This window comes from Aegilops tauschii, chromosome 5 (genome assembly GCF_002575655.3).
Source record: "Aegilops tauschii subsp. strangulata cultivar AL8/78 chromosome 5, Aet v6.0, whole genome shotgun sequence".
Taxonomy (NCBI): Eukaryota; Viridiplantae; Streptophyta; class Magnoliopsida; order Poales; family Poaceae; genus Aegilops; species Aegilops tauschii.
In genome coordinates, this window is record NC_053039.3 from 359,392,505 (window position 1) to 359,407,431 (window position 14,927).

The window sequence follows — 14,927 nt, forward strand, 5'->3', positions numbered from 1 at the left end:
TTAGCTATGATGTGTTAGGTTTTGCTTCCAACTACTGTATGTTGTACCCTAGTATCTGAAATGTTGTGTGGGTGCCCCGGTTCAGCTGGTATGTGCTCTGCTTTTATTTTGGGATCTCGCATGATCCTTTGAGGTGCTGGGCTGGGGTTCGTCGTGATCCCCGGTCATGTAAGATAGTATGTCGTGTGTGGGGTAACGAGAACCCTAGTAGTAGTTGTGAACCTTGGTTTCTCTTAATAAAATGGGAGAGGGAGGCCTCTCGTTTGATCAAGAAAAAGAAATGCACCGAGATCCCACGTTGATCCTTTATGTATATCTGTACATACTTGTGGAAGATCCGCCATGAGTTCCAAAAATTTACTTCCTTCATACTCAGTAGAGGAGCACTTCTAAACCTTATCTTCTACTCCCTCCGTTCACTATTATAAGATGTTTTAAATATTTCAATATGGACTACACATGGACTGAAATGAGTGAACAAACACACTAATATACGGCTATATACATTGTTCCAGAAAAAAGTTAGAACATCTTATAATGGGAGAGGCTCCCGTAATTGCCTTACCTTATTATATGTTTCTACATTGGCCACAACGCCACATCATCTTGCGCTGCCCACCTTAGATCACAGGGAGCACAAAAACTATTCTCAACACTAGCACCATGGCACCACCAGCCATTCCGCCGAACTACTTCTCTCACGGTTCCTGCATCGACTTCGTCGTACAGAATCGCACGGCGTCAGAGACTGCAAGGAATATATGACTGCTTCCAATGTGCTCGGTGAGCTTCGATGCTTGCAATTTTTCTATGACGACGGAACCAGGATTTGACAGAATGAGCTGCCAAAACACACAATACAAAACAACATTATCAGCTGCCCTGTGAAACAAGATTATAGTTTTCTGAAAGTGTGTGTAGCTTGAATGGGTGTACCTGCATATCTCTTTTCTGAAGATTCTTGTACAGATCTTCAAGAGCATGTATGCCGCTTGTATCGATGTCGATGACCGCTGCACCAGCATTTTTCACCAGACTGCTTCAGTACAATGATTGAAAAAACAAATAGTGTGAAACTTCTGAGACCAACATATAATTCTACTTACGCGACATTTCCACAATCAAGGAACTGATTTTAGGCAACCCCAGTGCTTTAGCTCTGTCTTCTTCGTCTGTCAGCCACCTAAGAATTCTGCCATGGAGCACCAGATATCAGGCCTATGAGGCTGAAGTTACTGAATTCATGTGTGCGTTTTTTTACCATTCTTCAAATTCAAAATATAATGTGTGGTAAATTTATCATCTTTACCTTTCTCGGACATAATTAGAGTTGGAAAAATAAATAGCAGAATCAACCCTCACAATCACCACCCCGGGAGTAAGTTTTGCTTCTGGATACTGGCTGATGTTCCTGTATATTGTGGTGCCGGGAAGGTTCCCAAGTAGGGCTGTCCTTGGCCTTGTTACTTGTAGAAGTATCTTGGCAAATGAGATTGCTACCTGGTAATATCCAGAACAAGTTCTACTTATGTCTCCGCAAAAAGACATGACACATTATTATTTTTAAATCAAAGATATGCTTGGTACTTACAGCAATCAAGAGGCCAATCTCAACGGATACAAAAACAACACCGAAAAATGCTCCCATGCAAGCAATGAAGTCCAATTTGTCAACTTTCCAGATGAGAATTGCTGCTTCATAGTCCACAAGGCCGATCACCGCAGAAATAATGATCGACCCTAGGATTGCATTTGGTGTGTATTTGAATAGCGGTGTGATGACCAACAAGGTAAGAAGAACCACCACTGACATAACCACATTGGATACAGGAGTCTTGCAGCCAGCCATGAAGTTAACTGCCGAACGTGAGAAAGAACCTGAAAAAGAAAATACAGGATATAGATTTTGGCACTGTATTTTCCAGACAGTTTACTGTCAGCTCTGTTCGGCGGAAAAGGGTGAAGCTACCTGTTGTGACATAGCAAGATGTCATTGATCCTACTATGTTCATGGTTCCAAGTGCTACCATCTCCTTGTTTCCATCTAGCTGGTAGTCCTTCATAGCAGCAAATGTCCTTCCAATAGCTACAGCTTCCTGATGAAGTAGTCACACACAGATTGATGAGAAATCTGGAGATGCACATGACAGGAAAAACAAATATGTGTTCATATCAGAATACATACTGTCAAACCAACTATGCCGCAAACAACACCGATCTTGAAGCCTTTTGCGACAAATGGACCGGTGAAATAAATCTTGTGTACTGATGATGGGTTGATTCCCTGTTCAATGTGCTTTACCTGATAACCAAGTGACAACAAAATTTTCATCCATGACAAACAGTGTATGGTCCACACAACTGAGCCTGAATTTTACTGACTTAGTCACTTACTATCTGAACACCTTGCTTGTCGGCACGAGTAATGTATACAAAAAATGTTGCTAGAATCACTGATATTATAGGAGCAATAGCTGGCACCCAGAAAAGCTTCCTATTCTTCTTTCCCTGTGTAAATCAAACATCCTTAGTGGATGAAATAAATTTTTAAAATGTTAAATGTGTTGTAAAGGTACAAGGAACAAAGAATCCTTACGATATACTTCGCAAACAGAAGGAAAACCAGGAAAGATACACCAATCACAATTGTCTGCCAGTTCCACTGCATATATATACAAGCATCTCCTTGTTAGTACTCTAGATAACTCAGACAGACAGTAGTACTATCTTAAGCCTATGCTAATCCCTTCCTGGCGCGGGAAGATCCACAAAAAAGAGGGGAACAAATTCACCTGCCCACTTCCAAATGAATATAAAGATGAGCTCCAAAGATCCAAAAACAATTCAGCACTTGCAAAAATATTTTTTCCCCACATAAGTTATTTCCATATCGACATGGCATGATGTACTTCTATTAATAATGAAAATGTTTTTAAGTTCTAGGAATTACAAATATGCTCTTATAATTCCAGAAAATGCAGTGCATGATGTTCTGATCAAGATATAAAATCGATATGTTACTGCTAAGTATATGAGATATGTACCCCATGATGAACTGATCTCCAGACAGATTCCATAACAGAAACTATGTCGGTTTTCCTTGTAAAATTTGCGATGCCCAACACGTATTTTAGCTGCTGCAGGGCAATAGTAATGGCAGCTCCCCCCATGAATCCGACAATTGCAGCATGTGACAAGAACTCTATAAGGAACCCTAACCTGAAAAAAAAAATTACCAACTCTTAGTCCAACACGTGACATTATGTGCAAGCTTTTAGTATATGTTTGCATATACCTTAGAAATCCCAAGGCTGCTTGAGTGATACCAGCGAAGAAGGTTGCCGTGAAAGCGAGGCGCATGTATTCCTCCTTGTTTTTGACATGGTCAACCTCAGCTTGTAGAAGTGAACCTATCAAAAGAGAAACCACGGCAACTGGACCAATCGCTATATCCCTTGAGCTACCCATTGCAGCATATATCAATGGGGGAATGAAGCTGGAGTCTGAAACCAACTAACAAAAGTAAATTATGATAGCAAAACAAGCTTAAATGTTTCGCATCAAATCTCCGCAACAGAATCAAGAGGAGTAACTTACAAAGCCCATACTGCGGGTCCAAATTAGCAAGCTTCGAATAGCCAATGTCCTATTAGAGTCCAACATTCAATGTCAGACACAGTTTAAGTGGTCAAAGCCAAGGTGGACCAGTCATCCTTGATGATACCTGAGGAATGCAGAGGCTTGCGATGGTCAACCCGGCAATCAGATCTCCTTTGAACTTGCTGAGACTGTAATCCCTGACCCACCCAAATATTGGAAACAAGAACTCCAGCCCCATCATGAACCTCCTCGGTCCGGATTGGCCCTTGTACTGACGCAGCGGGTTGTCGTGGAAGAAAGTCTCTCTCAATGTTTCTGTAAACTCCGTGGCCAAGTTCTTCGGAGGGGGATAGCCCACTTTGTACACCAGCGGTGCTTGAGATGGGTCATTGGAGGGTGTCTGTGTGGTGATGCCAGGTTCATCTGCTGCCTCGTCAGATATATGATGGACCATCTCTGCTATTCGAACAACTTTTTGTTATCCTGGAGAAACAGTTGAGTTAATTTTAGTAACTGGAGTCGGCATGGAGGTTAGACGTTTACAGTACTTCAACATTGCAAAAACTATAACCATATAAACACCACCAAAATGACATCACGAAACGATGACCCTTACATGCATCGAAACTATCGATATTTATCATGTTTAATGGCTTTATCTTTTTTTTCTATCTTAACATAGAATGAATTTGAACTTAATTTTTTATATTGCTAGTAAACTGATAAGTATGTAAACTAATTTTGTCGTGACTAGTTTGCGTACTAGAAAGAGATTGAATCAGCAGTATGTTGGTGGAGGACAGGTTATCCTGAATTTTCGTTTTGGGAGAAATATAGGCGATGCTTATTCAAGATGAACACATACCTTGAGCTCGGACAACTAGCAGGCAAATCTTTTCATACGAGGAGCTAAGAATAGCAACAGTGAATCCATATTATGATATCTTCCAAATAGAAAAATCTATTTGATATTTGATGCTCACTCTTATATAGAATAACCATATGTTTCTCCCAACTGTCCCATTCTAACAGTAAAAGGTAAAAAAAAAAGGTCGACTGTATTGTTCAGTTCAGTGTGAACATCCATCTGTTTCAGGATTCAAAGATAATAATGGTGCACTGTTGTTTCTTGTAAGCACAAGACTTTCCGGTGTTGGTCTGAAAGTCCAAGCAGGCTTATTCAAAAAGCAATAATTGGTGCAGAAAGTTCCAACTATTCTCTTTGAATCCTGACCCAATGGTAACAGATGAGCAACTAATACTATTAATAAAGCCAAATGAGTCAAGTTTGTGCCTAGGCTGATATAGTCCAACTAAGATGTCAGAAGATACTCCATACATCTGTAGAATTCTCCAAATCAAAGCTGAGACGAAGAGCAGACAGATGAACAAAGCCAGTTGTTTCCAAGTGAAGGGATTGATTTATTATTATCTAACTAAAGAATACTACTACAAAATTCGGTAACCTTAATCTTCTTACTTACATGAGTAGTGACTGGTCCCCATTCCACCTAAACGAGTCCCAATTGCTAAGAGAAGCTCTGACCACATTTATTTTCCGAAAACCAAACTAGGTAGTAACTTTTTCAGTAGAATTTTTCATTTTCGGCCAGTTTCATTAGGCTGTGGATGGAACCAAGAACACTTGGTCGCACCTTACTTACAGGATGCTAACGACGAGCCAGCTGAAATTTTTGTGAGACATTTAATCAAGTACTCACGAAGCATACTCGCTGACACAAAAACGCACAAAAGGTATCGGTGAATGGCCTGTTTCTCATCCATAAAAAAAGAGATGGAGAAGCTGCGGATTTCCGATCAGAGGAACTGACGGCTAACAAAAATCGAACCCCAGCGTGTAGCCGCAGCCGTAGCAGACGAAATGCGACGAGTTGTACAGAAAATAAAGAACCAAGAACGACTGAAGGGGAGGGGAGAAGATGTTCATGGATCAGAATCATCGGATGAAGGGATTTTACCGGATAGACAGTGGTTCCTGTGATCGGTCGATGGAGCCGCCGCGCGCTCAGGATTCACCGGCCCGCGAATGGCGCATCCCTCTGCGGCGAGAGCGGAGATATATGCCGTCTGGAGGAACCAGGAGGATGTGCCTTCCGGGGGAAACAAACAAGCCCAAGAGACAAAAGAGCGGCAATGGAAGGTAGCGCGATCTCTGCTGGTAGTTGTTTATACCACGGAGTCGGGAGACGAGGGAGGACGGCGATGTGGACGTGCCGAACCAAAATGGCTGGGAAGTCGCCGCGGGCTCCACGGCCGTGGAACCGGAGCCGTCCTACGCCGGTCGGTCAACGGCACCGCGGTCAGGGTCTACGGGGACCAACGGCGGCGAGGGAAGGATGATGGGTTCCAGTGCTTGGACCGTGGAATAGTGGTCGGGACGAGACGAGAGACGAGAGACGAGAGGTGAAGTGAATCGCGTGTGGGGCAGGGTGTTGGAATGGTCCGTCCAAGGGTGTAGCTTTCGCCCGTACGTGTGGGGCGCGGCTGGGAGCTTGCCGGGACGGGACGGGAAGGGAATCCGTCTGTGTACATTTCAACTTGCTGGGCCGTCCGGTGATTTGGAGAGATGGACTAATTTCGCTTCAAAAATAATTGAAGTCGTGTGTTTGTTCCAAGTCAAACTTCGTTAAGTTTGATCATGTTTATACAAAAATATATCGACATCTACAACACTAGATTTGTGTCATTAGATTCGTAATGAAATGTACCTATTATAAAGTGAGTTGCTTATTTTGGGACGGAGGTAGTATATATATTAGCTAAATACATGTGTGCTGCAACGAGGCAACTTTATTATAGTAGTTCAGCTTAGGAACATTTTAATTGGGTTGATGCTGAGATATGTGGTGGGAAGGGAATCCATAGTCAACGGTAAGGAAAGATACGATGTGATTGAGATTGTGTATGTACGATCACGTGAGTTGATTTTGTTGTTTGCTTGCAAGGATTTCTTGCTACTGGCAATTTATTTGATTTATGTTGATTGCTTTGCAAGGGATTTCCTTCCCCAAAACAAGGAGGTTGGGGTGGTTTGAAAAAAAATTAATAGGGGTTCTCGTGTGGTTTGGAAAAAATCGATGATAGGGGCATATATCGATGGAAGGGATGGAAGCGAAACCAACAAACTCCTCTTTAGTACTTCCTCCGTTCATGATGCTCAAACGGATGTATCTACCAATTCCATATGGAGGAAGTAGTATTTATATATTTGACATTATAGATCTTAGCACATTTTCTCATATTTTTTTGTCAAACTATAATTAGTTTAACATAAGACAATCCTAAAACTTCAATTACTTCGAAACAGAAGGAGTATTCTACATGAGTGTGTGAATGACAAACTCAGCTTCTTTCAAAATAGTTAAGATGTATTTCTTACTATACTACAAGAACGTGTGAATGATATTTCCCCTTTCAGGATAAATAGTTAAGATATCTCCTCCTTTATTCTTTGTCATAATGATGCATTTACCAATTCATATGTGCTAAATAATTATGAAAAAAATTCAGATTATACAGAGTAATCAGTAGCATTTATTGTCTTTTGTGCTTCTCACATGAAAGCACAACTTTGTTTCCTCAAAAGTAAAGCACAGTATTGTGCTTCTCGCATGAAAGCACAAACCATGTGTTTCAAAAGTGAAGCACAGTTAGTACAGTTTTGAAACACAGGTTAGTATAGCTTTGAAGCACGACCAGTACAATTTTGAAGCACGGATCTACTTCCTCTGTTCCAAAATAGATGACTCAACTTTGTACTAACCTTAGTATAAAGTTAGTACAAAGTTGGGTCATCTATTTTGGAACGAAGGGAGTAGTTTTGAAGATCTTAACACGAGGAACGAAATGGCATAAATGTTTGGTTATTTGGGCGCACGGTTAGAGAGATAAATCGTTTTGAAATCAAATCTATGAAAGTTTTTTACCTCTGTGCAAGTCGTCAAACACCTTGAAGTTGCGCAGCCAAACGGCGGGGAGAAGGCATGGGGTTCTGAAAAATGGCTCAACGGAGGCGCCCGGATTCAAATTGGGGCGGTCTGGATGACAAAGATGGCACGAAAAGGCGGCAGCGTGGGAGTGTGGATGGGGCCGAAAGGGAGTGTGCGTCCTAAAATGTCCATGACCAGTGGCGGAGCTAGCAAAGGATCTCGCGCGGCGCGGGGGGTGGGGGAGGGCAAAGAGAAAATATGCAACTTTGGTGGAGGGGGGGGGGGGGGGGTGTGTGTGTGTGTGTATGAATGCACTCAACTAAATTTAAGCCTTCACAAAAAATTCCTTCAGTACTTAAGCTATGGCTTGGGGGCAGCGGCATCCCAGTAGTACATGTACCTGTCCATGACGTCAATATTTGGATAAATGAAGAATACACTATATCATGAGGCGCAACATCCGAATATGAAGGTTCACGGGTTGGATTTAAAGCGTCCTAAAAAATATTATATGGCGAGTGAGCTCAGGATGACAACTGTGTTAGTGTGGTCTTCTCATCAAAATCACTGTACTAACAATTACATGACAATTGCGAAACAATTTATGATTGGATGGTTGGGAGAACAGTGGTATCTTCAGACCATCAGAATTTAAGTGGATTCAAGTGCTAGACTTGACACTGGTGTTCGCATTTTCCTGTATTTATTACAGGGCTTCCGGTGATTCATGTTCAATGAAAGGAGATCTCCTGTCATCTATGAAGATGTATGTGACGGTTTTGTCAATCTCAAGATGATGTACCAGCTCAATCTTTTAAAAGTGATCATAGGGATAGGGTATGTGTATGTGTGTTCATAGGAGGCAGTGTATGTGCGCATGTATCAGTGTCTGATTGTTAAAACAAAGAGTGGCTCTTGGCCTCTTGCATGCATGCTAGACTAACGGCATCGAGCCAGTTTTTTGTAAAAAAATAAACCGGCATCGAGCCCTTACTTTTTTTTTTTTTTTGAAAAAACTGCATCGAGCTGAATCTGCTGAATGCTCCTTGCCCAACCGCATCAGCAAGCTGAGTGCTCACCGAGAAAACCCAGGCAGTCAAATTCCCAGTCGAATAGGAGCAGGGCAGCACAGATCTGCCGCCTCGCCAATGCCAACCCCATGCCACTCTCGTCACCACTCCGCCTCATCCTCTCCTCCCGCCGCCGGCCCCTCGCCACGCACCACCGCTGCCTGTCCTCCTCCTCCGCCGCCGCCGTAGCCGCTGCCACCCCAGCCACCTCAAGGGACCGCGCCGCCCACCTCGCCGCCGCCGTCCACGGCTCGGCCGCGGCCAAGAACTTTGCGCACGCCATCCGTTTGACGAAATCCCTCGTCCAGGCCTCCTCCCCGGGCGCGCGCCCCGGCGCTGCCGCCTTCGCCGCGCTCGCCTCCACCTCCGGCTCCCCTGGCCCCGCGCTCGGGGTGCTCGTCATCGCTCTCTCCCAGATGGCGCTCCATGACGAGGCGCTGTCCGTCTTCCACCGCCTGCCGACGCTGCCGGCGCTGCCCGCCTGCAACGCGACCCTCGACGTGCTGGTGAGAGCCCACAGGTTCGACCGCGTCTGGAAGCTGTTCGACGAAATGCTGAGCCGGGGGATGGTACCGACCGTGGTGACGTACAACACGCTCATCAACGCGTGCCGGCATGAGGGTGCTGTGGCGAAGGCTTGGCAGGTCTGGAATCAGATGGCGGCGAGACGGATTGGTCCAAATGTGGTCACTTACTCGACCATGATATCCGCACTTTGTGACGAGGGCTGCATTGGCGAGGCTGAGCAGCTGTTCCTTGCCATGAAGCAAACAGGGATGCGACCCAACCATTACACATACAATGCACTGATGAGCAGCCACTGCAAGAGGGATGGTATCAACAGGGCACTCACGTTGTACCAGGAACTGCTGAAGAGTGGCCTTGTTCCCAATGCTGTGATCTTTACAACGCTGATTGACGGTTTCTTCCAGGTGAACAGAATAAGTGATGCGAAAAATATTTTTCTTGACATGCACAGGTATGGAGTTGCTCCCACCGTGCCCGTATACAACAGCTTGATTGATGGAGCTTTCAGGTCTGGTGATTCACAAGAAGCATTAACAGTTTATGAGGACATGACCCGCCTAGGTTTGTGCCCAGATGAGTTCACCTGCAGCATAATTGTAAGAGGCCTCTGTTCTGGAGGTCAAGTGCAGGTAGCGGCCAGGTTTCTTGAAGCAATGCAGCAATCTGGTATTAATCTTAATGCTGCTGCATACAACGCGCTAATTGATGAGTACTGCAAGAATGGAGATCTAGCAGAAGCCCTGGCAACATGCACAATAATGAGTGGGGTTGGAATTGAGCCCAATGTGGTGACGTACTCCTCCTTGATAGATGGGCATTCAAAGAAAGGGAAGATGGAAATAGCAATGGCTATATACACGGAGATGATAGCCAAAGGGGTTGAACCTAATGTGTTGACATACACGGCTCTGATTCATGGCCACGCCAAGGATGGTGACATCAATGCTGCTTTTAGGTTACAGAAGGAGATGGCGGAGAAAGGCATTTCTCCAAATTCAGTCACAGTGTCAGTTCTTGTTGATGGTCTCTGCAGAGAGAATAGGATTCAAGATGCAGTCATGATCTTCATGAAGCACTCAGGGCAGAAGAAGCATGCTGACATTCGTACCTATTTATCGAACTCCACAACTGAGGAAGACCATTCAATCCCAAACAGTGTGACATACATGACCTTGATATATGGTCTCTATTTAGATGGCCAATACCGTGAAGCTGGCAAGTTCTTCTCTTGCATGAGAGAATCTGGTATGGTGCCCGATAGCTTCACTTACTCACTACTGATTCGTGGGCAGTGCATGCTTGGCTATGTCTTGAATGCCATGATGCTCTATGCTGATATGGTTAAGGTCGGTGTTAAACCCATGACAACAGTCTGTCCTGACATTTGGTCAAGGGATGCACCAAATGATCTCAAAACTGTTGAAACATAAGTGTTGGCTCATCTGACTAGAATCAAGGCTTGAGAGAAGTTTCACAGAAGCCCAGTTCACAGATCGCGAACCCCGTGACTTGTCAGTCATCACAATGAAGAACCATTCTGCTACACCTGGGACAGAACTGAGGGCTTGCCATCTCAATAGCCCTTCACATATGAGTTTCAACTAAGGGCTTTTTTTTTGGAGAAATTGAACCTGCTTCTCAAGGCAAATGAAGGTTCAGCCAACTTCACATTAATTTGGATCATTTTGGACCACCAGCTCTGTAAATGGAAACTAAGGGAAGTCCTGTACCTTATAGATGATATGTTGATTAATAGAAGCTGCACAAGATGATTATAAGACGCAGATGGCTATAATGAACAGAGCTTCAGAGTTGAAGCCCAGCTGTAGCAAATGACCGATTGACAGTAATGCAATCTAGCACGCTAAACCGCTTCTGTGCTGGTTGATATACAAATTGCTTGTGTTCTGAGCTAGCCAAGCTCGGAGTAGAGACAGATATGCAAGTGTGCAGCACATGCTGCACTAGGACTATCACTAGGACTATAATGGACGATATGATCCATATCACCTTAGTCATAGATAATTTGTACAGCTTCGCTGCTGATAGTCAAATTTGCTGCCACATGCGAGATGTGAAAGATGGTCTCCTATATTTATGAGATTATTAATGAAGTTATGTAGTGCCTGATAGAATTATCATTGACAATCTTGTATTTGTTTGAAATTTGAATGTTGATAGTGATTTGATAAAAAAACATTCTGTTTTATTGATTATGGCACAGAAATCAGTTTTTAATCGGACTTGTTAATAATGTGTGAACCCATCTTTTTTCTTTTCTTTTCAAATTAGTCTGGTGTTGCAAAATATAGGATGTACAATCTGTCCCTAGGACTCCCAGAAGATAATGTCACCATTGTCACCAATAAAACCGAGATCCTTGAGCCTCCTCTCCTGGTAGTACTCAAGGTCATCTAATTCTTGCTCCCTCTCCTTGAAAATATCATTGATTTGCTCCAGTACTTTCTTTTCACCCACTCTCACTTCAATGGCAATTTGCTGTCTTGATTGCAAATCTTCTCTCTCCAATAGCTCTTCATCCTGAATATTTTATGCATGTTTTATCAGACTAATCAGGAGGTAACCAACAAATAAGATGAAAGTGAATAGCATTTTTTTTCAGTAGGCTCGCCTCTTCTATGGTGGTGTGGTAGGCAGCAAGGGCAGATTTGCAGGCATTCTGGATGACTTGGCATATTGATTCCTCGTTATCACGACTCACAGGCAGTTCAAGGTGCTCCCAAACTTTATTTCTAAAGAGGGCTTCCAAGAGAAACGCGTCTGTTCCCCCAAGACAAAGTAATCGCAGGTACGTAATCATTTGAGGAGGAAGAGATTCACCGAGGACAACATCGAAGTATGCGGTCTCCCCCATTCCGTTTAGCTCTGCAATGTCAAGTTTGTCTTCATAGAATGGATCAGATTCAGAGATCTCCAGCGTCAGAGTATATGAGTCCCTTGACGAGTTTGCTTCGGTGAACCCATAGTCAAGCGCCAATTCAGCATTACTCTTGTCCAGGTCATACTGAACATATATCTGTCAAAGTATATCATTGAAACTGCTGGTTATGAAAGATTGTGGCAAATATTACATTACATATAATGATAGTAATAGAAGTTGATGCATGCCTGTTCTCCAGATTTAACCTCTGTTGGCGTCCGCAAAGAGAACACAGTATCCCTACCTAAAAATCCTTTTCCTTTGATCTCCCAACAGGATTCTTTTGAGGTAATATCACCGTTGTGATTTATCTGATTTGGCAAAGTACCAAAATGATTATAACTGAATGTATTCGGAATCTATAGGTGCATCATGTATTGAGGGTAGCATGACAACTTAATCACTAAAATTACTAGGATGCCCATTGACACAATGAGAATTGACTTGGGAGCCTTTTGGATAAGCAACTTCAGACCATGTAGGGATGTTTTGAGTTCAAAGATCTTACCAGATCAGCAAATGGTATGAGAGCAAGCTTATCCCCACGGAGCTCCGGGAAAACCCTCGATCTTAGTACTCCGAACGCCCATAGGAAATCATCAAATGTTATAGTACCAGGAAAAAGGTCTTTATTCGCGTTTATGATCTCAGCTTCAACATTATCGAATTCGCTTTGCACATACTCTTTCACACCCATCGTTGTGCTCAGCAATTGTGTTCCTGCAAAGCAAAGGACAGAAGCATACAAAGTTAATTACTACTCCATCAGGTAACTACTAATCCACAAAAGATCGAAGATCGAGTTTCGATGATGAAGGCATGGAATTTTGCACTGCATGCCCACCTTGTATCTCCAAGAGCTCTTCTTCTGACCTGCACTGGAGGCACGAAGCAACCACTCGAAAGCATCAGAACGCGTAATACAAGGCCGTAAAGAAACAGCAAAGACATTTCATCAAACACATCAGCGTCACCTCACCAGAAGATGGTGGAGTCGGTCTGGCGCGGGAGGATGGCGAGGTAGGGCGCCCACAGCGAGTCCCCTCCGCGGGCAGCCTCCCTGAGGATGAGCAGCGAGACGGAGACCCACGGGCGGAGGTCCCCGCCGCTTCCGCAGACGCGGCCGAGGTCGGAGGCGGCGACGGCGTCCGCGTCCAACCAGAGCTTCTTGGGCACCTCGGCGACGACCTCACCGCGGGGCAGGTCCCGCGCCGCCACGAGGCCGAGGCCCTCCGGCACGACTGCCGGAGCCACCGAGCCCGTCTCCGCTCCCTGGGAAGAGAGCCAGCGACGGAAGTCCTGCAGCGCGGCGTCCGAGGGCGCGGTCACCGCCGTCGCCGCCGCCGAAGCCCTTGTGGCTGCAGCGGCCGCGCACGGGAGCAGGTGGAGGAGGGGCCTCGGCCTCCTGGAGAAGCGGAGGACGGGAGGGGGTCCGTGACCGGAGAGGAGTCGATGCGGGAGTACGAGGTGGTGGAGAGCTGCCATGGCGCGCGGGGAGGAGACGGGCACCGCGACGTGGGTTGCGGAGGTCGGAGGAGGTGATTGTTTGGATTGGGAAACGATGACCGTTGGTTTTTGTTGTGTAAATGGCGGGAGTGGATATGATTAGTGCTGGGCCCAAGCTGCAGTGTGATCAACTGATAACAGCTTCTTGCACCTTTTTACCACTTCTATGTTAACTAATTATTTGACCTTCCCTAAAAAAATTAATTATTTGACCACCACTCAAAAAAATATTATTTGACCTATATGTAAGTTGCCTGATTTTTTCATGTGCAAGTTAGTTTTTCGTCAGAACTTCTTCCTCCTACCGTCATCAATTCCTGGCCTTCCCGCCGTCCTTCGAAATTAGTCGGGCAGTTTGCCAACGGCGCTGCCGCGCGTGCCCCGCCCTCTCCAAGCTACCACCTCCACCGGTTTGCCGCCACCCGTAGCCATCACTCTAAGTGTGGCTTTTTCTCCCGCGCTAGCGAGCCCCCGCACATGCCACCTATCAACCTCTGACTCCCCTCTACCAACGATGTTGTTGCCATCCACATTGATGCCAACTCCAGGTCGCTCCCGGCTCGGCATTGTTGGGACGTCGTTGCCACCACCGTTGCCCCCATCTCCGCCTCTGCCTGCGTCCCGCCATCTTCTCCCGCGAGTGAAATTGATGGCAACAAATTGCATTTTCAAACAATCAAATGCGTTAATTATTTATTTGACTTTTTAAGATAATGCGTGCATTGTACGCCCATTCATAGACACATACTGAATGCCCGAGTCATGGAGCTTTAAGATCGGCAACGTTACGTGTGTCATTACTAATAAAAGCGTTGTCTCGTGTGTCGAACGAAAATAAATAAATTATTTTCATGACACGCACATAGTGTTAAGCGTGTGTTCCTAGCTACCAGATCAATGGTTGTTTGCAAACCAACTAGTGGTTGGATGGTTAGAAGGCCAATGGTATCCCCGGCCCATCAAACTTCAAGTCCTAGACTTGAAATTGGTGTTTGCATTATTTATGTATTTAAGGTATGGGTTCCGGTTGGGATGGTGCCTTTATGTGCGGACTGTCAAGTGAGGGTGCCGGTTGGACTCTAACTGGTTACCTTTCATCCGTATTGCTCGAGGACCGCGAGTGATATGATGAGGAGGAAGGCAAAAGAATAAATGTTGTGAAAAATTGACAAGATGGGAATGCAGGCCCTCGATGTTGACCATGCGCAGGATCGCATGTCTTGGCGCCTTGTGGCATCTTGTCGCTTCTCCACTAAATCCCTCTACCAGGCCATCGCGACATCTCCTAGGCCAGAGCCTCTGGCCCAAATCTGGTCTATTAGATTGCCGTTG

General features: G+C 44.9%; 3 protein-coding genes across 3 annotated transcripts; 1 reads left to right on the forward strand and 2 right to left on the reverse strand.

Annotated features, from left to right (window-relative positions):
* Nucleotides 1-390: 390 nt before the first annotated feature.
* LOC109773852 (sulfate transporter 1.2) lies at nt 391-6,060 on the reverse strand. Its single transcript, XM_020332578.4, has 14 exons — nt 5,580-6,060; nt 3,725-4,083; nt 3,598-3,646; nt 3,296-3,503; nt 3,045-3,219; nt 2,597-2,662; nt 2,395-2,508; nt 2,186-2,302; nt 1,970-2,096; nt 1,592-1,878; nt 1,310-1,500; nt 1,107-1,192; nt 937-1,013; nt 391-842 (listed from the first exon to the last, which is right to left on the reverse strand). Exons 2-14 carry the CDS (start codon nt 4,052-4,054, stop codon nt 699-701), a joined length of 1,971 nt encoding a protein of 656 aa, XP_020188167.1. The 5' UTR covers nt 4,055-4,083; nt 5,580-6,060; the 3' UTR covers nt 391-698.
* Nucleotides 6,061-8,585: 2,525 nt separating this feature from the next.
* Nucleotides 8,586-11,280, forward strand: LOC109773850 (uncharacterized). Its single transcript, XM_020332575.4, has one exon. The coding sequence runs from the start codon at nt 8,590-8,592 to the stop codon at nt 10,576-10,578; it is 1,989 nt and encodes a 662-aa protein (XP_020188164.2). The 5' UTR covers nt 8,586-8,589; the 3' UTR covers nt 10,579-11,280.
* A 112-nt stretch (nt 11,281-11,392) lies between these two features.
* Nucleotides 11,393-13,680, reverse strand: LOC109773851 (fructose-bisphosphate aldolase-lysine N-methyltransferase, chloroplastic). The gene is made up of 6 exons (XM_020332577.4): nt 13,069-13,680; nt 12,934-12,962; nt 12,598-12,809; nt 12,278-12,400; nt 11,781-12,185; nt 11,393-11,689 (listed from the first exon to the last, which is right to left on the reverse strand). The coding sequence occupies exons 1-6, from the start codon at nt 13,572-13,574 to the stop codon at nt 11,477-11,479; spliced, it is 1,488 nt and encodes a 495-aa protein (XP_020188166.1). The 5' UTR covers nt 13,575-13,680; the 3' UTR covers nt 11,393-11,476.
* Between the last annotated feature and the right edge of the window lie 1,247 nt (nt 13,681-14,927).

Bases quoted from the DNA above. Each gene is read 5' to 3' on its own strand.
- LOC109773852 (XM_020332578.4), bottom strand. From the start codon at position 4,054: ATGGTCCATCATATATCTGACGAGGCAGCAGATGAACCTGGCATCACC. The intron at 2,509-2,596 runs GTAAGGATTCTT...TGATTTACACAG, and splicing joins TTCTGTTTGCGAAGTATATC to GGAAAGAAGAATAGGAAGCT. The intron at 1,879-1,969 runs GTAGCTTCACCC...TTTCTTTTTCAG, and splicing joins ATCTTGCTATGTCACAACAG to GTTCTTTCTCACGTTCGGCA.
- LOC109773850 (XM_020332575.4), top strand. From the start codon at position 8,590: ATGCTCCTTGCCCAACCGCATCAGCAAGCTGAGTGCTCACCGAGAAAA.
- LOC109773851 (XM_020332577.4), bottom strand. From the start codon at position 13,574: ATGGCAGCTCTCCACCACCTCGTACTCCCGCATCGACTCCTCTCCGGT. The intron at 12,401-12,597 runs GTAAGATCTTTG...TTGCCAAATCAG, and splicing joins TCATACCATTTGCTGATCTG to ATAAATCACAACGGTGATAT. The intron at 12,186-12,277 runs GCATGCATCAAC...ATACTTTGACAG, and splicing joins AGGTTAAATCTGGAGAACAG to ATATATGTTCAGTATGACCT.